The 26,358-nt window shown below is 47.7% G+C and overlaps 2 protein-coding genes across 2 annotated transcripts in view; both read left to right on the forward strand.

Annotated features, from left to right (window-relative positions):
• The window catches only part of LOC122393472 (NADH dehydrogenase [ubiquinone] flavoprotein 2, mitochondrial-like), a 60,170-nt gene extending 44,845 nt beyond the window's left edge, over positions 1 to 15,325 (forward strand). The window contains exon 7 of the mRNA XM_043389499.1: positions 15,143 to 15,325. Coding sequence (XP_043245434.1) covers positions 15,143 to 15,236 — 94 coding nt within the window. The 3' untranslated portion in view covers positions 15,237 to 15,325. The remainder of the gene's footprint in view (positions 1 to 15,142) is intronic.
• A 2,120-nt stretch (positions 15,326 to 17,445) lies between these two features.
• The window catches only part of LOC122393483, a 64,020-nt gene continuing 55,107 nt past the window's right edge, over positions 17,446 to 26,358 (forward strand). Inside the window, exon 1 of the mRNA XM_043389511.1 lies at positions 17,446 to 17,863. The gene's annotated coding sequence lies outside the window, so the exon portion shown is untranslated. The remainder of the gene's footprint in view (positions 17,864 to 26,358) is intronic.

Genomic DNA, 26,358 nt, shown 5'->3' on the forward strand with positions numbered 1-26,358 from the left:
TTATGACCCTAAAAAATTCAAAAAATTGATTTTTTTACAAAAACTAAAAAAAAATCAAAAAATTTCCGAATTTCAAAAAAACCGGAATATATGTGATAGTCCCTGTGCTCTTCTATATACATACCAAATTTCAGATCGATATCTCGTTTTTTGACCAAGTTATAGCGAAAAAACTGTTCAAAAATGATGACGTCAAATTTTTTAACTCAATTTTTAGCGATTCTAGACCACGTACAGCAAAACAAAGACCACCATTGAACTCCCCGTGACGAGCTGCATCGATTCGATACCCATTTTATGCAAAAATATCAACTTTGAAATTTGACCTAATTTGACCTGACCTTGACCTGACCTTGACCAAAACGTGACCTAAGGTGGCCCCAAAGGCAGCCTGACCCACATAATTGCATTTGTCATGTAAAATGGACCATAAAACATGTATCACACGACACTTTCATATTGTGACCCCCAAGTGACCTGACCTCTGTGACCTGACCAGGGCCCAATCTTACCAATGCCGTGAATAGGATTTGGCAGCACTGGCCGGACTTTACGGCACTGATATCAAAGATATCCTTTTTATTTACATCCAGCTAATCTTGCCCAATGATTTTGATAGCGTCAATGATTATGAATGTTGCCTGAATGAATGAATAAGTGTATGTATGTATGTATGTATGTATGTATTGACGATCAAGAGCAATCCACAATCGGCGTGGCGATTACACTCCGAGTCCGAGCTGGTTGAAGATAACACAAGAAATAGGTACCTACACAAGAAAACGCACACACTTACGGATACGAAATACACAACGCGAACGCCGAACACGCACATACTTGGTGTAACCCGCACGAAGCCGCGTTCATAACTATGTACACACAGACTCGTTTGCCTTTCATAGTCCAAGAGTCATGAGGCTAGCTACTATGGCTACTCTGGCTAGGCTTAAGCCCCTTTTTTACAGCACGGGCAAATCTGGCTGGAGGCAACTGCGTTAGCTCGAGGGGGAGAGTATTTAGGAGCGCCGCGGCACGGTAGGCGAATCTACGTTTTCCGGTCTCTAGTCGGGGTCGCGGTAAGTGGAAAAGGTGGTCTTGGCGAGTAGACCTTGCTCGTGTTTGGGAATTTTTGGAAAATAGGGTCGCGATCTCCTCGGGTTCACCTCTCTGGATGGCCTTGTGCGCCGTGATAAGGGTATGGTATTCAGCCATTGTTTTAGGTGCCATCCAGCCGAGTTGGTCCCGGAGATGGGAGACATGATCAAATTTACGGCGACCGAAAATGACTCTAGCGGCAAAGTTAAGAATTTTCTGAATGCGATCGAAGTTCTTTTGGCTACCATTACCAAATACGGAGAGACAGTACTGGATCCGTGACATGACGAGAGCCACCACTAGTGTCTTGGTGACACCGTCGGGGAGATAGTGGCGGACATGGGAGAGGCCAATTAGGAGACCCGTGCATCGGCGACTGAGCTCGGACACATGCGCGTCCCAGGACAGGGTGCCGTCGAAGATAACGCCCAGGTTGCCCACCTGCTTGCATGGCACTAGTTTGGTGTCGCGAAAAGAAACGGTGAAAGCAGGTATGCTTCTCAAATTTTGCCGACTGCCGAAAACCATGAGCTGAGTTTTAGCAGTGTTTACTTTAAGAGCATTTGCACTGAACCAATGGTCGAGAGACGCCAGTGACGCTTCCAAGCGCGAGATGAGTCCCCTAAGGTCGTTTAAACGGCCACTCACCAACAATTGAGTATCATCAGCGTACTGGAAGACTGCTGCATCCTCAGAATAAAGTGATAGATCATTGGAAAATACCGTGAAGAGTAAGGGACCGAGTGCCGAGCCTTGAAAGACGCCCATAGAGTTGGGGAGAGGTTGTGATAATACCCGGCGACCGGACTCGTCCTTCAATGACACACTCTGTGTGTGACCCTGGAGATAAGCGGCGAACCAGGATGTCTCTATGCCGTGCATTGCCAATTTAGCGAGTAATAACTCATGGTTGATGACATCAAAACATTTGCTTAAATCAATAAGGCATAGCATAGAGACATCCCCCCTATCGGTGGCGGCCAGGATTTGGTCACTGACGGACAGAAGTGCTGTCTCAGTTGAGTGCCGGGGTCGGAAACCGTGCTGGGTATTGGCCAGAAGATGGTTTTGGGAGAGATAGCGATAGAGCTGTTTGTGAATGACTCGCTCGACCACCTTCATAATGACAGGTACTAAGGAGATAGGTCGAAAATTAGTGGGATCAGATGGGTTTCCAGACTTGAAGATGGGGTGAACTATAGAGTGTTTCCAATGAAAGGGGATATCGGACCTTGAGATGCAAGTGTTAATGATGTGAAGGATAACGTCACCGATAGATGGGAAAGCAGTTTTCAGCATGCGAATGCAGACGCCATCAGACGCACAGATGGCAGAATTGCGCATATTGAAAACGGTGTGACCGAGTTCACCGAGAGAGATAGGTCTGGGCTTAAATCTACCGGTTACGACTCGCGGCAAACGGCCAGTTTGCTCAACAACTGGATTTTGGTCACGGATCTCTGTAGCGACGCGGGGACCCACAGAAACGAAAAAAGAATTTAAAACGCCAGCCGATACATCAGGTTGAACACTAGGTCCGTCTTTCTTACCAGCCACAACCGACCTAATACTTTTCCACACCTTGTTGGGACCCCGCCCACTAATCTCTCTGTGAAGTTCGCCGCGTCGGTCTCGTCGCACTGCGGCCCGGACAGTTCGGTTTAAGTCTTTGTAAACCTCCGACTTTCTACCGAACTGCTGTAACGCGGTACGACGTTGATCCATGATTTTAAGTGTGGCGGGGGTAACTGGTGGTGCTGTAGGATTACGGATGGTAATATTCTTTATAGGTGCGTGGTCGTCAAAAATCGGCAGAAATTCGGTCAGGAAAGCATCCCACTGGTCACTTACGTTCGTGGCACTAAACACGCCCTCCCAATCGGCAAACATCAGGTCAAAGTTCAGGGCATCGACATCTATACGGTTGATCGAGCGGGATTGAACAACTGTAGGATTTTTGCGTTGTTTCGGAACGTTAATAGACACACGAAGGAGTTTGTGTGGGCTGAAGTGGCAAAAGGATGCAGAGCAATCACGCACAAGCTCTCTATTTTTAACCATACAGACGTCTAGCAACGAGCCGGAAGTGTACGTTGGAACGGTTACAAGCTGCTCAAGAGAATAATTCGATAAAAAGTCACTGAGGTGTACACGCGCACGAAAACTCTCCTCCTTCAACATATCACAGTTTAAATCGCCACAGATCATGAATGGAATCTTGGGAAAATCAATTAATACACGCTGTAACTGCGTCTCGAGGTCCGAAAAGTCAGCTCGCAGAGCGGCATCGGTCTGTCGGGGCGGCCGGTACACAGAGCAAACAATTAACTGGCGATTTCGTTCGAGCTTGAACAACATCCACCGAGTTTCCAGGAGACTGCCGGGGTGCGGGGATGTGCTCGGTTTGATGGTCACAGTTTTCATATCCGTTTTTGACAGTACGGCGACCCCGCCGTAGCCGCTGCCGTCTGGTCGGTCGACTCGGCTGAGAGAGTAGCCGGGAATCACGAGAAGTCGATTTGGAGTAGAAGGGCGCAGCCAGGTCTCGGCCAGGAGGCAGGCGTCGAAATCGTGACGGTTTAGTTCTTCGGTATGTGGAATAGTTCTAAATGTTACCAAATGCCGTGAATGCGCATTCACGGCATTTGGTAAGATTGGGCCCTGGTATCAGTGACCTCAAATAGCAGAATATGTGTTTGAAGAACATTTCCCCATCGATGATTTTCAATGAAATGCATTTTACTCGATTTTACAACGCGATGGTATGGTAGTAGATGAGGCTGTGGACTTGTTTTACAGTTTTCTTGAAGCCGCCATTGCCGAACATGTACCGGTCGTTACCATTAAGCGAAAGTTTCCGCCGTGGTTTGACCGAGAACTTAGGACCGCCCTCAGGTCCAAAGAGACGGCTTTCAGGCGCATGAAACGTAGCGGTAGTGATGCAGCAGCTGCAGAGTTTTGTGAAAAGCGTCGCGAGTTTAAAAACATGTCTGACCTCAGGTATCGCGAGTATTTACAGAGCCTAACAAACGACTTCAAGACGAATCCCAAGCGGCTCTGGTCGTTTTTGAAGAGCGTGAAGGGTGGCAAGGCAGGCATTCATGTTCTGTTTGATGAGAATGGCGCCGAGACCATGGATGACGTGCAGAAAGCCAACATTTTGAACAGTGTGTTCGCGTCCAAGTTCACCGATTCGCGTATTGTAACCCTTCCCGATATCTGTGCCCATGACTTGCCCATGTTCTCCGGAATGAAATGCGATGTTAATACTGTGAGGACAATTCTGAGTAGCATACCCGTTCACAAGGCATGTGGTCCGGACGGAATAAGTGCACGAATCATACGCGAGTGCAGCTACGAGCTCAGTGTCCCATTGGCCAAGATTTGTGCAATGTCGTTCAGCCAGGGGACCTTCCCACAGCGTTGGAAAGAGGCAAACGTTGTCCCCATTCTCAAAAAGGGCAACGCCAAGGACCCCAAAAACTACAGGTCCGTTTCTTTGATTCCGCTGTTCGGCAAAGTTTTAGAAAGGATTGCATACATGTCGCTACTCTGTCATGTGAACCCGGTTCTATCCCCAGTTCAGCACGGCTTTGTCTCCGGCAGGTCGTGTGCCACTAACCTGGCAACTCTCCTGAGCACCTCCTGAGATTCGATAGCTTCTGGAGATCAAACTGACTGCATCTATACTGATTTTTCTGCGGCCTTTCAGAGTGTGAACCATTCTCTACTGATTCATAAATTACAAAATTCATTTAACGTATCTGATACTGCCCTATCTTGGTTCACCTCGTATCTTGAAAACAGACGACAGCGTGTCATAGTGAACGGGAGGTGCTCGGAGTGGTGCCGGGTTACATCGGGCACCCCGGAGGGCGGCCTGATTTCCCCCCTTCTCTTCGCCCTCCATATCAACGACCTGCCGTCCGAGATGTCCTCTCGGTGTCTCATGTTTGCGGATGATGTCAAAATTTACCGTCGGATCACCTGCGCAGCCGATGCGGATCTCCTTCAGGCCGACCTACAGAAGCTGTGCCGGTGGTCCGAAACCTGGAAACTTTCCCTCAATCCGGCCAAGTGCAAGTCATTCAGAATGACTTTGAAAACAAAACCCATTTTAACAACGTATTTTGCCAAAAACACGGCCTTAGAGCACGTGAACTCTATTCGGGACTTAGGAGTAACTCTGGACACCAAATTAACTTTCGGCCCCCACATCCAAAGCACCGTCATGAAGGCCAATAGGGCACTCGGAGGTTTGATTCGATCATTCCAAACGGCCACACCGAGGGGACATCTCAACACATCAGCCGTGCTCACGTCGTACTTTGCTAACGTACGATCTGTACTCGAGTTTTGCAGCGTCATATGGAGTGGCGCAGCAGCCGTCCACACCGACCGAGTAGACCGAGTGCAGCATAGGTTTTTGATGTGGCTAAATGCTCACTCTCGCAGTCGCTCACCATCCATGTCGTATGCGACTTTGCTCAAACACTTCAAGACATGCTCGTTGGCATCTCGCAGAACCCAGCACGACATTTTGTTTGCTCGCAACGTGCTAACCGGGAAGATACGCTCATCATTCTTGCTGAGCGCCTTTTCCCTGAGCACACCCATCCGTTCGACGCGGCAACAAGTGCTGTTGTATGTGCCCTATGTTAGAGTCAGCACTGTGAAGGGTGGATTATTTGTGCGTTTGCCGAAGGTCGTGAACAGCTCTCTGAGACAGCGATCGCAAGCTGACATCTTTCACGACTCATATGTCACGTTCCGTTCCAGTGTTATCGCATATGTGTGTGCTGCGTGATGAGAAGCTTCTTCGTGTAACTGTAGGCACGAGCTGTTTTGCTATTTTATCACCACTGTATGTATTTTAAACTGTATGCTGTTAGTGTTCATTTACATGCTATATTTGTGTTTTTAATGTTTGACTTCGTCGCTAATTGGGGGACTCCCCGTAGATGATTTTGCTGAATAAATAAATAAATAAATAAATTTCTTGAAATGCCCGTAAACGGTGAAAATTGGACCTTTGACCTGACCTGTGACGTCATCGGTTTGACCTAGGTCAATAAAATTGGGTCACAAGGTAGTTCCCTGATAGGGCTATCCAACACCGTTTGCCGCTTGTCGCTAGGTTGCGTGGTTCTCGAGATCTTAGGGGGGGGGGGCCAAAATGGCCTCCCCCCAACGGGGCGCGTTGCTCGGCAGAGCCCAACGGGGCGCGGGTTAATGGCCGGAAGTTCCCGACCGCACTGTACTGCAGAGAAATGACGTCTAAATGACCGTATCTATAAATGCCTAAATATGTAATCGATATGATAAGTCCACCCTGTCGGTAGATCATATGGTGGAGGTCTAGAGAATCCGGCTTCGGGGCTCGATACATGAGACATTCCTGACAGGGATTATTGGGGGCAGCCGCAGTCAGATGCCAGTGGATGGAACTGTTTCAGTGTCAGCAATAAATAGACAAATTTTTGTTTATAAATTTACCTTCCCTTCCTGGAGCTTCGTAGTCGTACGGTGGCCGGAGCTCAACTATCAACAAGTCCTATCCTATGTGAGTGTGGATCTCGTCAATCCGTTTATTACAAACATTTCATTCACGTCTAAAGTTGACTGAAAAAGAGAGGTTTGTGTGACCCGCTACAACCGCTTGGCTTGTCAGGCGAGTCACACTTAGACATTCCGCTGTTCAGTGGTCACTGAATGCAAAGCTTTCTTTCGGCTGCTGTTCTCCCTAAAATGGCGTGCATGTTAGTATGCATCAATGTTTTCAGGTTTTCTTGTTTTTTTTGTTTCCCTCTGTTTTCGTTTCTTCAGGGTTTGCTCTTTTTCCTTCTGCTGTTTTCTCTTCTTATAATGCGTCACGTGTTCCATATTCACATCCTACATTCATGCACACAGGATCACGTCTGACACATTTCGAAATCCATCCAACCCGTCTGATCTGTTTCCCGTCTGATCCCGGTTTCTCTCCACCTCTGCGCCTTGTGCGCGGCTCTCAGTTCCATTATCTGATCGCGCCTGTCCCGATGCGGCGACACGAACAGATCCCCGACCGCCGACACGGATTCCAGACACGAGCGGGCGCCCCTCCGGAAAATCCTCGCCCTGCCGGCGGCGTGCGAGCTCCGAAGCCCTGGGGCTCAGTGACGGCGCCGGCGCTTGGGCGTCACCGCAGACGGAGATTATAGGCGATTACCGACCGGCGCCACCCCCGAGGACACGGAGACGGTCGGCCGACGATCCGAGACGCCCCTGGGAGACGGAGAGGGTCTGTGTAGTCTGTCTGAGCTTCTCGAGGGATGCCTAGATGGTCTGTAGTCTGTCTGAGACGTCCCAGGAACATGCAGATGGTCCCTGGTCGGACTGAGACACCAGTGGGAGATGGCTCGTAGTTGATCTTTGCCGTTCCACGAATACATGGACTGGCGGGACTGACGGTCTGAGACGGGCAACGGGCAATATACCAGTAAATGTCTCGCCCCAGGGGCACATACATATACTCGTATGGCTCATTATCTGTCTGAGTTGTCTCTGCGGTCCTGGAAGGGACAATACTCGTGACGGTCCGTGTCCGGTGTGTGCTGTCCAGCGTCCCTGTCCAGTGTCCAGCAAATGGTCCATGTATAATAGTCCTGTGATCATGGTCCTGGGTCCATGTATCTAGCAAATGTTCCGTGGTCTACCTTTGCTATCCATTGGACCGACAGGCAGACTGGTCGACCTGCACTCACACATGCCGTCTACACTACAGTCTACAGTCACCGGTCGGTCTTAGACGCCCCAGGAACACACGCGGACGATTCTGCTCGCTTTTAGCCGCCTTGTGGACTGACTATCCGAATGTGCGCTAGGCTCGTCTGCGGTGGTACGGTCCCAGAACGACTGTGACCGGCGTCCAAATCAGCCGGTCTCCAGCGACGGGCTGGGGTCTCCCTGTGGAGGGCCGCGTGCCGCGCGCTCCGGCTGGCTCTAACTGGATCGGACGGGGAGCGGGTGGAGGGAGCCAGTTGTCTTTGTTCCTTCATTGGATAACATCCTCTCTCTCTCTCTCATCTCATATATTTAACACATTCATTCGAAACAGACAATCAGTGTCCCCTCGATTGGCGCAAAAGTGCCGGAGCACTTAACTCGGGGCGCCTCTCGAGTCCGCACAATCACACTGGGTGCCGCCCACAGCCTCGCAGCCGCTGCCCGCCACCGCGCAGACCGCTCTCAATAGATGTAAAGGCGCCGGCGCCGAGGGCAGCGCTCTGTGACGACCGGTGTCAAAGGACTGGGCGCTAGGGATAGGTGGTAGGATGGGAAGGAGAGGCAAAACGTTTGGTGGCATGGATGAATTGGTACACCGCTCGTGCTACCTCGAATTCGTCCCTGGGTCGCACCGTATTACCGTGTAGTATGAAGTCTAGTTGTTCCTTTTGTGATAAATTGTGTATGTCAATGCCTGTTATACCATTTATTATGTTTGTCATTCTCTCTCTTTCTTGTGTGTACTTTGGACATTTTAGTAAGTAATGTCCTGTGTTCTCGTTAGTTCTGCCTTGACAGTGGTTGCAATATGGAGATTCAGTTTTTTGTATTTGAAATAAATGGGATTTTAACTCTGACATCCCAACCCTTAGACGTGTTAGAAGTGTATTTTCCATTTTCGAACCATAAATATAATACTTTGGTGGTTTTTCTATATGTAAGTGAGACTTGAGATGTTTTTTAAATGAGAATAAAGTTCTAGTCTCTCTCAAGTTCTGTGGCAGTTCATTTATTAGTTTAATTGTACTGGGAAGAAACGAGTTTTTCAGTAGACAGGTTTTGGGATATATTTCCCTTCTGTTATTAGAGTTGCGAAGAAGTCGGTTGTTATTTCTTCGATCAGGGGGCAATAGTTGTTTGATATATGTTGGAGTATCGTCGAGCGTCAGTCGTTGGAAAAATACTATCTTATGCATTTCACGTCTTTTCTTTAATGAAGTCCATCCTAGTTCTCGTCTGAGATTGTCTGTCGGAGTTCTAAATAATGTCGCAGTCACAAGTCTGGCCCCTCTGTTCTGAAGTGTTTCAAGTCGTAAAGTATCGTGTGCTGTTAGCAGTCCGTCGTAAATGATGTCCGCGTAGTCAAAATATGGCAATACATGTGTCGTATATATTTGTTGCAATAAGGTCCTGGGCAAGTAGAAAGCGATACGATAGAGTGGGCTAAGGGCAATGTTGACTTTTCTGATGATGTCGTTGATGTGCTCGTGAAACCTAAGGTCGTTCGATATTGTCAATCCTAGGTGTTTATGATTAGCAACAACTGGGATGGGCATGGCTGCAAATGTTAGTTTTGGTGGGATTTTCTGTTTGCGTTTTGTGAAATGCTGTTGGAGAGTTTTCTTTGGGTTAAATTGTATCATCCAGTTGTCACCGTACTTGTGGATTTCATTTAGATCTCTTTGAAGTGAGCTTTCAACTGTTTCTCTATTATTAGGAGAGTGTGGGGCTATCAGACAAGCATCGTCGGCGAAGAATAGCATTTCATTTTCGGTTTTTGTTGAAAGGTTATTTAAGTACATTAACGCTAAAAGGGGGCCCAAAACTGAACCCTGAGGGCATCCCGCTTGAAGTCGTCGGAGCGAAGATGTGGAATTGTTTATTAATAAATAATAATATATATATTATTGGTTATTGTTTATCCGCTGCGCAGCTGGAGCTTACCACATCACTCAGTGTGGTTTTGTCGACTCTGTCGGCCGCCCAGATGCCATTATGTTACATGTGTATTGTGCAACGTGCCATAACACTCATCGCGCCGCTACCTCGCTCCTCTGCATGTTGCATTGCTCAATAACGACTGGCCAGCAACCATTCCTGTACTAAATAGTTAGTATATTATTCCTTATCCCGGCACACTTGCAGCTACGATTAGCTTTCCGAGAATAGCGGTAATTGTCGCCCGCGGCTGTGTCTCTGCAGTCTCCCTGACCGTGGTAAGGTGCTGTGATTGATGAGCAGTAGGACTCCCGGAGAGCGTCCCCGCCCCCGGAGGCGGAGCGCACCGCCCACGTCCTCCATTATGCAGAGTGGAATGCTTTGTCGGAGCTAATGCATTGCCTCATTCATTATTAATTATGATCCAAAGTGTGGGTCTTGCTTCCATTACACCTGCAAGGATAAGAGCGTGTCGAAGTTTGAATAGGGTGTATCGTGTCGGTGTCTTGAATGAAATATGTTCTTTTTTTGCCGGATGCAGTACGGTGCACCCGTGACAAAGGAACATAATTACTGGTCTAAACCTCAAAGTTCCAAGGTGACAGTCGTGGTATGATATATTGAAAGTTTGCGATTTTTTGTCATTTTGTAATCGGCTGTCGTCCCAGAACCCCAAATTGCCATTGTCTGAGTATACACGACTGTTCTGCTCTTGAAGCGCAGGGGCGTTGGCCTCCTGTCTGCAAACCCTGCCATGACACGCGCGCCGATGGGGTTGGAGGCCCAGTTTAACCCTCGCCGGCACAGGCCATTTTGAGTCCTTCGACGGCCCAAGGGTACGACCCCCCTCGCGTTTGGCCCCTGATCGAGCTAGAGCCGCGCGGAAAAAAACGAGCGTGTTGCCCGTCACGAGACGAAGCCGATGATACCCAATTTTAAGGTCCTAGGTCATCGGGTGACCTTCCAGGTCAGGTCAATGACCCGAAAACCGGGAAAATCGGGACCTGTTAGAAAGTCGTAAAGTGTGGTTGCTATGTGGTTTTCCGGGGTGCTGATCACGAATATCGTGTTAGTTTTGATCAGAGATGATGTCTTTAAGCATTTAGACCAGGTCGGGTCAGGTCAGGTCAGGTCAACCGGTAGGGGTTGTGACGGGTATTCGTAATACGTGTCAACCGCCTCTGACAGCTTCGTAATATGTTACGAAGGCACCAAAACTACTTCGTAAATCTTCAAATGGTTGCTAAATTCGAATTCAGCTCCAAAAACTAGCCTAGAAACATGTAAAACTCAAAAAAGTGAACCGAGGTCACCCGAGGTCACCAAAGGTCAATGACCTGACCTGACCTTCAGGTGACCTTGACACCCACCCTAATGTATGGGAGCAACATCAAATCACATGTTTGAACGTTTGAAACCACGAAAAGCTTGCAAACGCGCTGCTAATGCGAGCCGACATACGCCGAATCGCGATTCCGGCCAAACATGGTCTCGGAAAAGAGGTCACAGGTCAAAGGTCATTTGGGTCAGGGTCATGAAATTTTCAGGGTAGGTGTAAAATTGATCAATGTGAGGGTACTGAAAGTTTCGTTGCGATCGGCCGCTTTTTACGCGAGTTATTCGCGAAAAACCTTAGGGGGTCGCATCAACCCCCCCCCCCCCCTGTGCCGGCGAGGGTTAATACTTAATACCGTCCCGCCGGCGCAGTTCCACTGACACTGGCAACCGTCGTCGTCCATCACTAAACCTGTGGCGTCAGCGGGCCGCCAACCACCGCCGTGATAGCGGCCTGCTAACCAGCACGGTAACCAATGACTGCGGGCCGCTAACCAGAACCCTGACCGATGACAGTGGCCGTTGGCAGCACCGCTAACTGCTGCTCACGGCCGACATTTATCAGCGTCCACCGCGGCCTTTTTGTGGGCGCTCTGTGAGTCGGTGGTGGTATCGGACAGATCCCAGCCGCCCGTGACGCCGCGGACGAAATGGCACGGGTGGCACACGGTATTGAGTGCATTGGGGTCGCCTGGATCGATATAACGGTACGATTGAAGAGTAGTAAAGTACTTGGGGGGGGGGGGATTCTTGTGGCCCTTCGTTTTTTTTTTGCATCCGCATCTGATAAACATCTTTCATGAACGCATTTGCATAGTTACTTGGACCGATGATAAGTGATTTTTTTTTTGCTAGTTCGACAGATCTATATTTAGCTGCTTTTTCAATGTGATCTCGTGGCCTAAGCAGCTTGTGATTGCTTTTTGCGAGTAACAGTGACATGTTTGCTCATTCCTCAGCTGCCGGTAAGCCAGGTTCTTTTTTTCTGCCGAACCAGGGGAAGATATTGGAAAGGAACGCATTAATGCACTGACAGAAATAGATCAGCTAGAACGGATCAGTCCCTGTCACAATACCCTATCCTTTGGCATTTGGTTAATACCCGCACCGCCTAGAAGCTCAGTGTCTCCAGCATGTCAATATTTTATGCATGGCTTCTAACCTTTCCGATCTTGTGGAGTTGCCAGTCCTGAAGTAATGGAAGTGACCGGGCAGTTGCGCGGGAAATACGACGTTTTTTTTTTCCTTCTAGAAAGCTTTGCGTTGCTGAAGTTGTGTGATGCTTAAGATGATGATCTGTACCTACATTTAAGAATCGGGAAAAGTCTAGAGCTTAATAACACGCGTCAGTCTCAGCGTAATATTTATGTTGTCTTTACTAGTTACTACCTCTCAACTGTGGCCGCCGCGTCGTGAGTTGTGCCCTTCCTCCAATTTTTCGTGTCTCTGTGTACCGGATGCTACAAGGGAAGTCAGGGGGATGGAATGATTATCAGGATATCAAGGGAAGGAGGATATCATAGGGAAGGATTTGAGGAACGCGATGAACGAGGAATTGCCCACCATACCGTTAACCCCTCTCCACATAATCGCCCCCAGTCTGGTCAGTGCGCCGGGGGTAACCGCGGCCGCCGTTAGCCCGGGTAATTAGGTGTCGGGCCCGGCGGCCGCTGATGTAATTGCACGCTCGCCGAGCAGCGCTCTCCCTGATTGGAGCTGCGGCTGGCCATGGGGCCAATCAATGAGACAGAACGCTGGGATTACCGGGATGAAAGGGTCGTCGGCTCTCCAGGCACTGATGGACGGCGGCTGTAAGAAGGGAGATACCAATAGGAGGTACTTTGGGGAGATATCGTACCGGAGAAGTTGTTAGGAAGGGGAAGATACCGATGGGATGTAGTTAGGAGGAGGAAGATACCAAAGTGAGGTGGCTGTGTGGGGGAGATACCGATGCAAGGTGGTCTTGTGGTGAGAGGTAAGTTGAGGCACGGTGGTAAGTTGTTTTGTAGAGAGAGATGGCGATAGGAGACGGTTCTGTGGAGGAAGCTGCCAATGGAGGACGGTTCTGTGGAGGGAGATACCGTTGAGAGGTGGTTGTGTGTGTGTGGGTGGGTCGGGGGGGGGGAGAGATACGTGTAGTACATACCGCTTGAAATCGAAAGAGGGAGGGCGATGATGGTGGAGGGTGGGGTAGAAGTGTGGATTGAGATACTGGTGTAAGACTAGAAACACCGCCACCTCTCGCCCGGCCGGGCCTGGATTCTGAGAAGGGCTGTAATTGGTGACAGCGGGCTGCCATGAGGATGTCCCATCTCAGTCACTTACAGACACTGTCTGTCTGCTGTCTGCTGCCACAGACCGTGGCAGAGCTGACAGATACTAGACGTAGGAGGTCGCTCGGGTGTCGCTCACTGTGACATTTGACACGCGAACGAATGGGGTAATTGAATGTCCATGTCAGTACATCAGACCAAGATGGCTATTCGAGTCATCTTTGTTTCAATCTCTGCAAGTCCCCTATCCTTCACTTAAAACTTAAAACCATGATTTTAAATATTTTTAGTAGGTAGCTCGACAGCATATATGTATATAAGCCGGTTTTGAAAGATGATTTTGAAGTGTCCATTCCACCTTTGCATGTTCTCGCTACTCTCGACACAGATTTGGGCCATTATTCCAACATCCAAAACCGATCCACCAGGATCACAGCGTGGCTCAGGTAGGCGGTGAGGCGGTGAACGCTGAGCTGTTTGGAAAGGCAAATCACCGGTCTATGCAAACTACAGATTGCTGTAACTGATTGTTGATGCTGCACACTACGGGTATGCATTGGCTGTGCCGGGGTGTTTGCCGCATTGTAAGCAGGCCTGGGCTGGAAAAGCTTTACGGAAATCCTCCTCTTGCGCCTCCGTTGAGGCTTACGATGCCGTCTCCTGTGATGCAACCTGTAACGGACTCAAGTGCTATTCGATCCGCCTGTGATGGATATACTTATTTACAGCGATCGAGCCGAGTACCTATTCATACAGGACGTCTGGTTCAATATCAGATAGGCCACGACTCATTCCGAGGCTCCTTGTCGCACTCCGTGTGAAATAAGATCTCCAGGCGGTAGTGCCAAATGGACCTGGTAGTCTACTGGTTACCTGACACCACCGCTACGGCGGCGATCCCATAACGATCGTTTGTTCTCATGTCAGCGGAGCTTTCCGACCAGCGTTTGCTCTCCATTTGATCTGTCGCTCCGCCCAGACGTTCGGTGCTCGGGACATGTTCTCTAATTTCATCGGTATTGATTTGTGGCCTGGTGGCTTGGGCCCGGGAGAACGGACGCACTCGGCAGGGCTCCCGGCGGCTCGCAGCGGTCGGTGGTCACGGGACAAAAGACAGTTTCCGAATGGCCGAGTCTAGGGACTATTTCGAACTGGTCAGTCTGTTCTTCACTGGATCGAAGGCTAGGACTGTGTGAGTGTGTGACCAATCTTGACTGATAAATGCGCTGTGGATGTTCCCATATCCCATTTGCTGTCAGTCGCGTTGGATTGCTATTGCTAAAAAGCTATTATTATTCACTGTACGTACAGTCTTCAGTGTTCATGTAAATGGCGTTGTTGTTGGCACTGTTCATGTCTCGTCTGGTTTATGATGACGGAATTCAATTTGCAGGTGTTGTCCGTGTCATTTCCAGTGCTATGTTCCTGTATTGACGAACTGGACCCCGATGACCTGAACAGCAGGGTGCACTAAAACCCAAATCATTATCATCACTCGTCTGTTGCACTGCTAGCCAGGGTCACATGAACTCTATTGAACAACGCTCTGACTGCAGTGAGCCTCTGTTGATCAATTACGTGTTCCTAACAACACGAACCTATTGCATGGTGACAGTAGACTGACTAGCTAAGCGATGAGTATTACCTGCCTTCCTTTTGCGCAAAGATTCACTCTGACCGTACTGTCCTTTTGCGTGAAGGGTTTCTGGCCTGACCTCACCGTTTCTGTGTTACAGGAGCGGCAGATTCGCGTGTGAGCCGTCCGGCGGTCTCACCTCTCTCACCAAGGAGCCGTACGGACCGGGATTCGGCGTGCGATCCGACCTTTGAGGGCCGCCCGCCTCGCCGCCAGTCGCAGTGTCCGCAGAATGTGTGTAAATATTAGTCGCTGAGACGCGAAAATACATAATGGAACGGTGGCTTGTGTGTGTGCCTGTGTGTGAAAGACGTGGCTGTTGCTCTAAGAACAGTGAAGGTAATAGGCTACAGTGTAAGTTCAGACCTCTGTTCACGGCAACTGACTACCTAAATGCTGACTTCTGCCGGTAACACACCGATGGAAAAGTAAATACTGAATCAGAGGGACGCCGACATTTGGTGAGTTTGGAATGTATGTTGCATTGCCATTAGATCATTATGAGCAATGTTGACGTTCGTATTTATTCGGTCTTTGTGACACTATTTCTTTTTTTCTTAACTTCGTGAACCGTACTTACATTTTTACTTACCTACATTGTTTAAGCAACAGACAGGAAACATTTCTGAAGCTAATGTGAAATATTGTTTGGAAACTTTGACATTATCTGCCACAAGTGACGTGTCAGACGTGTCCACCAATCTCAGTGTTCCTAAATAATGACCCCAGCCGCCCATATTGCACCGCACGAACTCCAGAGAGATTTATTAACACTGACCCCAACTAGCGAGTGGTCGTGCTTCGCTGTGAGAGCAGAAGTGAAGTGTGGAGTCGTCAGGGATAGTAAGGTCATGTGACACCTACAACAGCCTGAGGCGCTGCTTGACGTTTTTTTTCGCGCAGCGCTCGCTCCTCAGCTGCTAGAAATAACGAAGCACCCTGCTAGAAGGCATAGACTTTTCATCGTTTGTAGAGGCGGGACTATCACTTTTTGTCTAGGCGACTAAAAATCTTAAATTATTTTTTTTTTCATGGATATAGGTGAGCTTGTATGTTTACGGCCACAGCCCGCCGCGCCACCTCGTCTGATGACCGTTTGGCTGAAGACGGCCGGTGATTGGTTGGAGTATAGACTGCCGGCGGCGGCGGGTCACGTGACATGACCTGGCGTGGGCCGCGCTGGGGCCACGCCGGGTGGGTGAGTGATACACTCGTGATGCGTGGTGTGGCTGCGCCGTGTGCGCCGTGTGCGGAACATTAGTGTCAATCTATATTACTATTTGAGGAGGGCGTAGTTTCTGTCTATTACGAAGGTCGCGACATGGTGCTACGTAGCGCGGGTTACAGATCACACCGTTGCACCTACCGCGCTGAAATTTGCGCAAGTTATAGAACAAGGATGGACAACGTGCCTTTGAGCGGTCTCGGCTCGATCGGATCGATAGCGAGCGCGTGGCGCGTGCCCAAAAAGTGCAAATTCGCGTCATAGACTTTACATGTATAAATCGGCTGGCAAAAACGGGCGAAAATGGCTAAATTTGCCCGACACGGGTCCGTTCCCCGTGCAATATCTCGGTAGCCGTGCGCCCGATCGGCACGGGGAAAACAGCATCGTGTAGAGAATCGAACGGGCAATCGAATAGTGTGCGGTGCAGGGGTGGCACGCGCCACGTGCAAGTGTGAGGGCAATTTCATTTCAAAAAGTGCCATTTTAAACGGATTTTGGAATTTATATTAATTTCAGGTGATCGTCAGACGGAATGAGTTGAAACAGCGCCTATTAGCAATAAAAATGTACCGTCTCTCATGGAAAAATTGTGAAAAGCTAATTGATCAAAAACAATGTGGAAAAAATCGCTAAATTAAAATGGTATTTGTCCATAATGTGCCACTAAAAAGATACACGGGATTTGCTGCTTAACCTGATACGCTTGACAATTGAAAATGCTATCATTAGAAAGAGCATTCAATTCTCTCCAAGATCCAATCATCACGTTTGCATGACAAGCAACAGTATTCTTTAAAATATAAATGTTTTAAACCTCTGCAAAACGATTTTTAGCGAAAATTATCTACGCCTTTCATTTGTCTTAAAACTACGCACCTCAATTATAAAGCACATTTGACAGATTCTGAAGTGGAAAGCATGCTTATCAGACACGGGCACCTCGATGCGGTGGATATTTTTTCCACAAACCAAAACGTTTAGCCGTCAAAAAGCAATCGACCGAAATGGATAGATAACCCAACCGACACAAGAACAACCGAACACCCGCCGATCGAAAATATCCCTTTTCGCGTTGCGGAGCACGCGGGTCACCCTAGTATTCATCCATTTTGTCCATTCGGACAAAATTTCTTCTTTTTTTAAATCGTTTATTTCCCATTTTGCTGTTACACAAGGGCTGCGAGGAATATCCACATTAGGGTCTACAGTGTTATATCTGTGAGCCTCTGCCGCCGTTTCATAGACTGTTGGCTATTCTGCCTCATGCCGCGTGACTTCTGGACAGCTATTACGTACCCAACGTCCCCTAACGTCCAAAACGGCGCTGACCTCTGGAAGGTCTGCCCGTAAATCCCATCTCATCCGGGGCATAGCTCCGTCTGTACCGACCGCCCAACCCTATGGACGGTCTCTAAATTAGCTCCCGTGGGCGAGACAGCAAACTTCAGAGCGCCGCAGCTCAACTTCCGGCTCGAGGGGAGAAGTTTGTGGACGCTGCGCCGCACGACGGATGTGTAGTGCGGTGCAGTATAACTGCCCAGAAACCGGAGCGGGTGGCGGGTGCCGGCTTCACAGCGGCTGGGATGCAGCCACGTAAGTACTGATCAGATGCTTTCGACAATAATGTGGCGCCATGCCATAGCTGTGACCATTCAATTGCACAGGATTGGAACATTTTCTGCGTAAGACTTATCTTGTTTTTTTTTTTGCGGAGCTAACAATGAACAGGTTTAGGTATAAGTTATGGTTGATTAGTCTAGGCTGATTTGTCTTAGTGTTGCAGCTTCCTTTTTGAGTAAGGCGTGGCAATTCTAAATGCATCTCAATATTTCTGTCCGCTTTCTCAGTTGCTTTGGTTTCAATATATGCAAAATGCTCCTCTTCATCCCTCTTAGTCCAGTCCTTTATTTCTTAGTCCAGATGGGCTGCTTCTGGCGAGTGTCTAACACTACACTGCTCTGCTTTCCTCATCTAAAACTGAGATCGGAGGATAAACTGCAAATCCTAACTTTCTGGAGATGGTGCATTGGTGGTGAAACGTATTATGCAATATGCATTCTCCTACTGCATAACCAGCGCCAGTTCATGTAAAAATCACTCGTAATATTTTACTTCATTCCCTGGAAATATGGGCCCATTCTTTCGTTTTGAATGCACGTCTTGTTATTAGTCAAAATCTTTGACTCGGGAAGGCCAAAGCAAATTGCACCATTCACCTCAGCACCTTTAATCTTGAGCGAAAATGCATGCTTCTAAGGCAGAGATTATTTGATTGCGACTCATGCTGTGACATTCAGCGGTGTTCCAGGAAAATGCTGTGTCGTCTGCACATCTATTTAGGCACTGTCGCTATGCCGGGGAAGAGCGTGTAAATACTAAGAAGGAAGGAAGAGGCCAGCAGGCTCATCGCTCTGACTTACAGCCGACTTTTTATAGAAACCGCATTCCATAGCGCACCTGCAATGGAATAGACTGAGCCCAGTGCCCAATCTTAACAATGCCGTGAATGATATGTCGTGAATGGCTATTCACGGCATTCGTGAGACACCGTTGCCGTGAATAGGCTCCAGTCACGGCATATCGCCTATTCACGGCATTGGTAAGATTGGGCCCAGATCAATGCGTACTGCGTACTCTACTGTTCTGTTGACGTGGACTGTCTAAAAGTGTCTTACGCGGGACAAATTTACGGGCTAGCTGCTAACTAGTCCCATCCACCTCAGCCCCTGTGTGCCTTCAATGCTGCCCTGAGCTGCCTAGCACGTCCACTCACTGATGGTCGGTGCTTGGGCTATTCGTTCGACCGACTACCCCAGGCGGTGGTTTACGTTTCCCAAGCCACCACTGTAGCCCCGCGGCGATCCATTCGATCCCCAGCCGATAGAATAAACCTACCTGAAATGGGCCCCGTCCGCTCGCCCTCCGTTCAATTCACATTGGTGGCGACAACGTTTTTAGAGCGGGGCTATCCGGCGGGCATGGAGGAATGTTTACTTTATCGCTGTGGAGCTTCCATAATGGTTGGGTTGATTTAATAATGTATGCTCTGAACCGGCACCGAAGACGCTTGGGCTGGAAAGAAAACATGTCGAGATTTGTGCCCTGGGTCGGAGCGAGTGAGAATTGCATACGATATCAGTCTCTTCGTGAACGGAAAGAGAACTATCCAGACTCTCTGTTGTATATGTGCTCGTATGTACGCAGTGATTTTGAATTGAAATCTTGACAGCCGATAAGTTTCGAATTTGGTTCTCAGAAAGACGACTTGTTATTGTGCTAGTCATAAACTAATTACTAACTTTTCATCGATTACTTTTTGCCTGACTCCTAACTTAATCCGTCTAATCACCAGCTGATTTTGATGACCCTGTTACAGTTTTCGTTATCGTGGGCACGAGAGTTCACATGACACCTCGTACCCCTTCAGTGGTGTACGAACTGAGCAATATGATTTTGAGATGGCTTCATTCGCCCAACTGTATTACTTCCCAGTCACGTCGGGTACAAAATGGGTAGCGACCCATGCCTGTCACATTGCCATGAGAGAACAAATGTGCCAGAACATAGTTCATGCATATTGAACATGCAGGAGGTCTCAAGCCGTTCTGGACCCTAAGTGGCAATCACTGAGTCATGGCGTCTCTGAGCCAGAGCCATTGGACGTCACAGGGGTCTAATGTATGAACCACAATCTGACGTCCAGACAGACCGCCTCATTACACACTTCTTAGCAGACTTATTCCCTTGCAAGCTGGTGGAATTTCATAGTTGGAAAAAGTTGGCAATAGGTAAGTCTATGCAAATCTATATTTTCAAAAAAGTGTTGGGCAATCAAGTAAAGCCGTAATTTGAAAACAGCTTTACTTTCTTTCACTTGCACATCGCTCAGATTGCATTAATAAAAGTAATAAGAATGCAAACGAGATGCTTAGTGGCCACTGGCCATCTCTGCAGAGAAATGCGGCAGATTCTGCGAAGCGGGACCGGCACGGCAGGGTATTTTGTGGCCGCGATTTTCCCGGGTTTGCAGAGCACGACCATCCGGATTCCACTAAAGTCCGTTTTGCGTGGGCACTGATCGTAGGCTTTCGGGGCATTACGAGTTACGACCAAATTATTGGACGCAATAAAGCCGTCCAAGTGAGAGCGAGCGCCACCGCGGGATGTGAAATGTAGAGACGGGTCGGACCGGTCGGACTTCAAACTGAAGTATCATCGTTTTGGTGGAACGGATCTCAGTTGGTGTGGCAATTTTCTTAAAGAGTTGGTTATTGAGTCTCTCTTTCCTCTCCTCTCTCTCTTTCTCTCTCTTTCTCCCTCTCTCTCTCTCTCTCTCTCTCTCTCTCTCTCTCTCTCGACTCTCTCGCCCTCACTCTCTTTCCCACCTTCTTCATTTTCCTTGCTTTCTAACTCTTCGATCTCTCATTCTCTTTCTTCCTTTCCCTCGTTCCTTCATTTCCTTCTTTCTTTTTCCTGACGCACACACTCTCATACGTTCAGTTCACTCTAGTTTCCCACTTTTCCCACTCCTTCACCATCTCACCCACTCTTTCTCTTAAATCAATAATGTTGGAGACAAAGTATTAGGTTCAAATCATTTCGTCCCCAACGCTCGTTAGTGGGGTGACCGAAATGGGCGTAATACTCGAAGTCTGCCGCTTCGTCCCCAAACTTGAGTCGTTGACCACCTGCAAGAATTGGCCCTCGCGAGGCTTGTGCATTACCTGAAGCATAAGCGGATACATTCGTCCAAAATTATTTGAAAACTTGCTATGGTAAACCAGGACCTTGGAGCGACACCAGGTGTGTCTACGAGGTGCCTTCCAAGATGTAAAATGGTCCAGGATCTTGTGCTGACTGGCTTCGAGATCTAAGAGATGAATTGTTTCTGGCTTCCGCTTTATTATTTTTTTTTTTGTGAGAGAAATCCTACAGGACCCTAAACATGTGCCTCGTTGCTTATCAGTTACTATAATGGTCTTAAAACTTGATGTTTCAGGAGGTATATTCACAGGAAAGCCATACATAAGTCTTACTTTGTTATGGGACGCTACATACCTACTTCCATGCGTGAAACGTGGAGCAATATTTGCGATGTTCATCCATGACATAGTTACTTGCTTTCAACCTTGAGCTCTCTAAGACTAGCAAATTCAGATAACCAGAGACAAACAGTGCAATAGTTGGAGATCTGGAGATCTAATAATCCCATAGTAATCAACATCCCGTCCAATTTATCAGCTCTAAGTCATCAGTTAGGCGCTACAATGCCCCACGCATTGATGCGAATGATTGCCTTATCCCTCCGCCACCTGAGACAAGCACACAGCCCCTGGAAACGTATGGCTTTCAACAACACTATTCCAACACTGATGGCCTTTGCTGCTTTTCAACTTACAAGCAAAACAATTATAGAAATGCGATTATACATCACAATAAGCTGCTTAGTTACAAAAAACCATCAAAACAGCTTTTCTTAGAAAGCTAACTGCTTGTCATAATGCATTTTGGCAGCCGCTAAGCAATGGTGATGGTTTCAGCTTCCTAATTTCAATGGGAAAAATAGATCATACATTGCACTCCCGTATGTGCAAGTACATGCGTATGACATTAACAGCGGCCTCATAACTCGTTGTTACCTCGTTGACACTTATTCATTGTCAGAAGTAGTTATAACCCTTGTCGGAACTTTGAAGTCCCTCACTTTGTGGTGAAAACGTGTCTGGATTGCAACAGAGTTGACAGTTTTCCAGATGATCCATTACGCACATTACACTCCCTCATGAATGTGTTTATAAACTGTTTATGGATGCATGAGTTGTCTTTTACATGAGAAGTGGCGAGAGTGATGAAATAGTGGGTGTTTTTTTTTTTAGGAAAAAGTTTGAATCTCAGCTACTCACTTTCTGCAATAATAAGTACCCTACGGTGCTGGCGCACGATTGCTCAAGGTGATGAACTCTATTTTTGCCTCAATGTCACCGCATCACCTGAATTCTTGTTAAAGACAATTAAAATATCAATACTGTCTCGAATATTGTCGTTTTCTTGGATGAAAGCGGTTTTAACAGCATAAATTAGCATGACCTTGTAATTAATTAGAATGATCAATTATTGCCTGACCAGCATTTCCACCGGGGGTGCGCTCGACCACCGAGCCGACAGAAAAGCACCCGGCTCGAATCGTTTGAACATTCATCAAAGGACTATGGTGTTCCCCTAGGCTAGTAACACATGACCTTAGTCGCTCTCTGCAGTCCGAAGTTTGCGAATAATAATGATTGCGTCGAGCCAGGTGGACATGTTAAGCGCTCAATTATAAACTTTGTCGTTTACCATGACTTTAATAATTGAGTGGTAGTGGCGGCCTGCACGATTAGCTTTACGTAGAGTTACTTCGACTACTGACCTTTCCAATGCCACACTCGATGAATGCAAAGCTCAACCGCAAAGGAATTAATTTTTACATTATGCTTAATGAAATATTTAATAAACAGGGAAGAGAACTAGAAGCTAAAGTGGAAATGCCCTGTAACAGTTGAATTTCATAATGCAACACAACTATGTATGTAAATAGCATATAGCATGCCAATGCTATCGATGGAGAGAAAAAGCCGGGTTTGAACAACCTGCTGCTGATATTGCTGCTATTCCATTATTCCAACGATTTCGGCTTTAGTTCCAGATGCTCGCAGATTGTCCGTTGCATTGCATATTGCGCAATGCACACAACGGATGCATACCATGTCGGAGCAGAATTATGTGCTGGGGCACAAGGGTTGTATAATCATTACCTGCATTGAAAATGTTGTTAAGCATAACAAATGTGAAGCCATGGACGATTGCACACCTTCGGACCAGAAGGCTGATTCTGGATCTAAGGCCAGTTTTACCAACAGAAAAATACAAAATGTAGCCGCCTGCCGGAATTTTTGTCTAAAGACCGCTTCACATACGGATCGTAAACGGTAAAGCCCTATCCACTTACATGTCCACCGCGTTTACGCTCTGTATGTTAAGCGGTCTTTAGGCATAAAATTCCGGCAGGCGGCTATTTTCCTGTTGGTAAAACTGGCCAATGGTCATTTTAGTAGGTAGGTATACATATCAGAAGAAAACGGACAGGAACAAAAACAAGGATTGAAGTTAAATAGTTATTTTGTGTTATTAGCTAATAGCTGCGTTATATCATACTACAAACTCAACGCGACTTAACCTTTACGTACCCATGCGAACTGGCCAGGTTTTCGTCGCCGCATCCCTCGCCCCTCTATCCCCGGAAGTCAGTGTCACTGTGCGCTCCAACCCCGTCCCCCTCCCCGTCTCCCCTTCCCTGGCGTGTTCCGTCCCATAATGGGCCGTTGGCGCCGGGCACCTGATTCAGCGGCTCTCATTTCCTTGCACCATATTGTCCGCGCTCTATTTGGTTTGTTATTTTATGATGCAGATGAGGTGGACTTGTAGACAAAAGACGTAAAATACTCCAATAACGGAGACTTTTCACAATTAATAATGGGCATGCTCCATGGCGAGTATTCTAAGCGTTTGCCTGTAACTGAAAGATTCCACCACTGACAACAGAATGAGGTTTGGTTTCCAGAGGCTGGAGAGAGCAATCGTGGCAATGGGCACGGGGAGGCGAAGTAGTGGTTCTTGCATGTTTCACTCGCTTTTCTATACTTATTACTTATCTCCACCAGGAGCAGGGTAGTGAGTTCGCGGCCCACAGCTTCCGTACTGAGATTACGCGAGTACCTCCGAGAATCTGTTGGTGACCTCGCATCTCACCGGCCCACGGTAGGCGATCGGGCCGGTCTAGCCTCGCGAAACCTCAAAGACACTTTTTTCCGAGAATTGGAAAACAACGCATACTAGTCGACAGAAAATTCATCAAAGATTACGATTAGTGCATTTGCATGGCTCAGGAGACATTTTTTCGTAGACAAAAGTATCGTTAAAGACAGCGTTCCGTAACACTTCATAAGGGGGATAATCACAGCCGATTTTTACGCTCTTTGAATATTTTGCGGAACGATGAAATTGCTAGGTGTTGAGCATCCATTTTGCATGGAAAGTGAAATTTAGATGTTTAGACGATTCCGCCATAGAAAGCAAGTAGACAAAATCAGCTCAAAATGTCTCATAATTAGGTTATTTTTTTATATTTTTTCTACCACTGAACCTTACGTTCACTGAATTAACCAAGCCCAGCAAAAAAAGTTTTACGAGGATGAACTGAAAATAACGCTGTATCGCATGCACTAAGACACTATCTATTAGGGGAGCCAGTGAAAATTTGCAGCCACTTGCAGCCCTGGCATCCAGACACTTTTTTCTTCTAAGGGTTGGCCGTGGCTTGGTGCACTTCAGCACAAGTGGTAAATGCCCCAAAGGGTGTTTTCGCGATAGCTCAAAACACCCAGGCAATAGAGAGCTGCAACTTGGCATACCTGACCTTTGATGCACGCTGGATCTTGTGACACCAACCGCACTTTCAAGTCAGGTCAGGTCACTGACCTATGACGTCATAAATGAACCTCTGCACGATCCTCAGATGTCGCAACCTTGCAACGCTCTCAGTGCCAGAGTAACTTTCACAGGGAGGTGAGACTTGCAGGATTTATTGTCCTTTAGAGGTCTTACAACTTTTATATCTCAGATTTTTCCTAAATGTCACATAAAGTCAGGTTGATCACGTGACCTCACCTATAAGTCAATGGGGAAATATGAAAACTGTTATTTTGGCGCCAGGAATGATATTCAATTGTCTCAAGTACATGGAATCGTTACTTCATACACTCCTTGCAAGATCTGATGCTGCATTTTTGCATTGTTGACCTTATGACGTCACTAGGGTCATAGGAGTTTTTCGTCAATAACTCCCGATCAAATTGAGCTAGAGAGTCGACAAGGTCACCAATGGACTGCGAAAGACTTGCCGAATCGAATGATATGCGGTATGACCTCCTTCGACCAACTTCGTGATTTGAAGACCTCTGACCTGACCTTGACTCGACACCTTACGGTCAACACCTTACGGTGGCCTCACATGAACAAAAAGTATACCATTCGACGCGCCTGAGCAAGGTGAACACGACGATGTCAAAATCGTGGTTCTGCGGCCATTTTTTGCGAAGTTATTCACCAAAAACCAAACCCGCTGCTTGGGTCACGTTATGAAATGGGGCGTTGCCGGGCGAGATTTATGCTGTTTCATGATATGTATAAATTGGTACGGCATAATCGTTTGGATAAAAAGTTGGTTTGGAAGCAATTTTCTACGGAGGTACACACCATTTAAATGTCCTACCCAGCTCATATCGTCATAAATTTCGACCTACCCTCAAAAGTATTCATGCGTTATTCGAGCGGCAATTAGGCAAATTGCAAGCTCGCCACAGAGCACAAATCCTAAAAGAGATAGTCCTTATTTAAAACATATGCTCATTGCATATTCAAGAAGGTTGCTCCTAAATATTGTGGTTAAAGCTTCAAAAACATGGATGTTATGAATGCCGATAGGTTTCGCGAGGCTACACCGGCCGGATCGCCCACTGTGCGGCCCCCTGCTGAGCTCACTTCTCGGGAGTCGGGTAACGGGCTCGCATCTCCCAATTTCCAGTACCTCCACCACCCTCGGGGGCCCAGCGGACCCATGATGACCCGGCCCAGCGCGGTCGTAACGCGCCCGTACCGTCAGCCGTCGGAATACCCGCGACGGCCGTACTTTGAGCAGTGACAGCTCCGGTCCCTCGCCACCGCGGTATATAATGTAAAGAAAGCCCCGAGTCATCGGCATGTATGATGCATGATGAACGGGTGCTGTGAAGTCACTAAGGTCTGGTATGGCGCTGTCGTGGTTCAATGAGATGTCATGGAAGATGATCCAGTGAAACTTGTTTCTACTGTAAAACATTCAAAATAAAACTTACCAGTCCCCGGACGCCGGACACTTTCCCATGGTATGTTCGAGTGTGAACAACGCGCACTTTTAGGAGGAAAAAGGCATTAATTAAGAGCCGGTACTTGCTGTGATTGGCAAGGACGATTTAGCATACCGAATAGCTAGTTGGCGCTGAAAGCGCTCT

This window comes from Amphibalanus amphitrite, unplaced genomic scaffold (assembly GCF_019059575.1).
Source record: "Amphibalanus amphitrite isolate SeventyFive unplaced genomic scaffold, NRLGWU_Aamphi_draft 000024F_arrow, whole genome shotgun sequence".
NCBI lineage: Eukaryota > Metazoa > Arthropoda > Thecostraca > Balanomorpha > Balanidae > Amphibalanus > Amphibalanus amphitrite.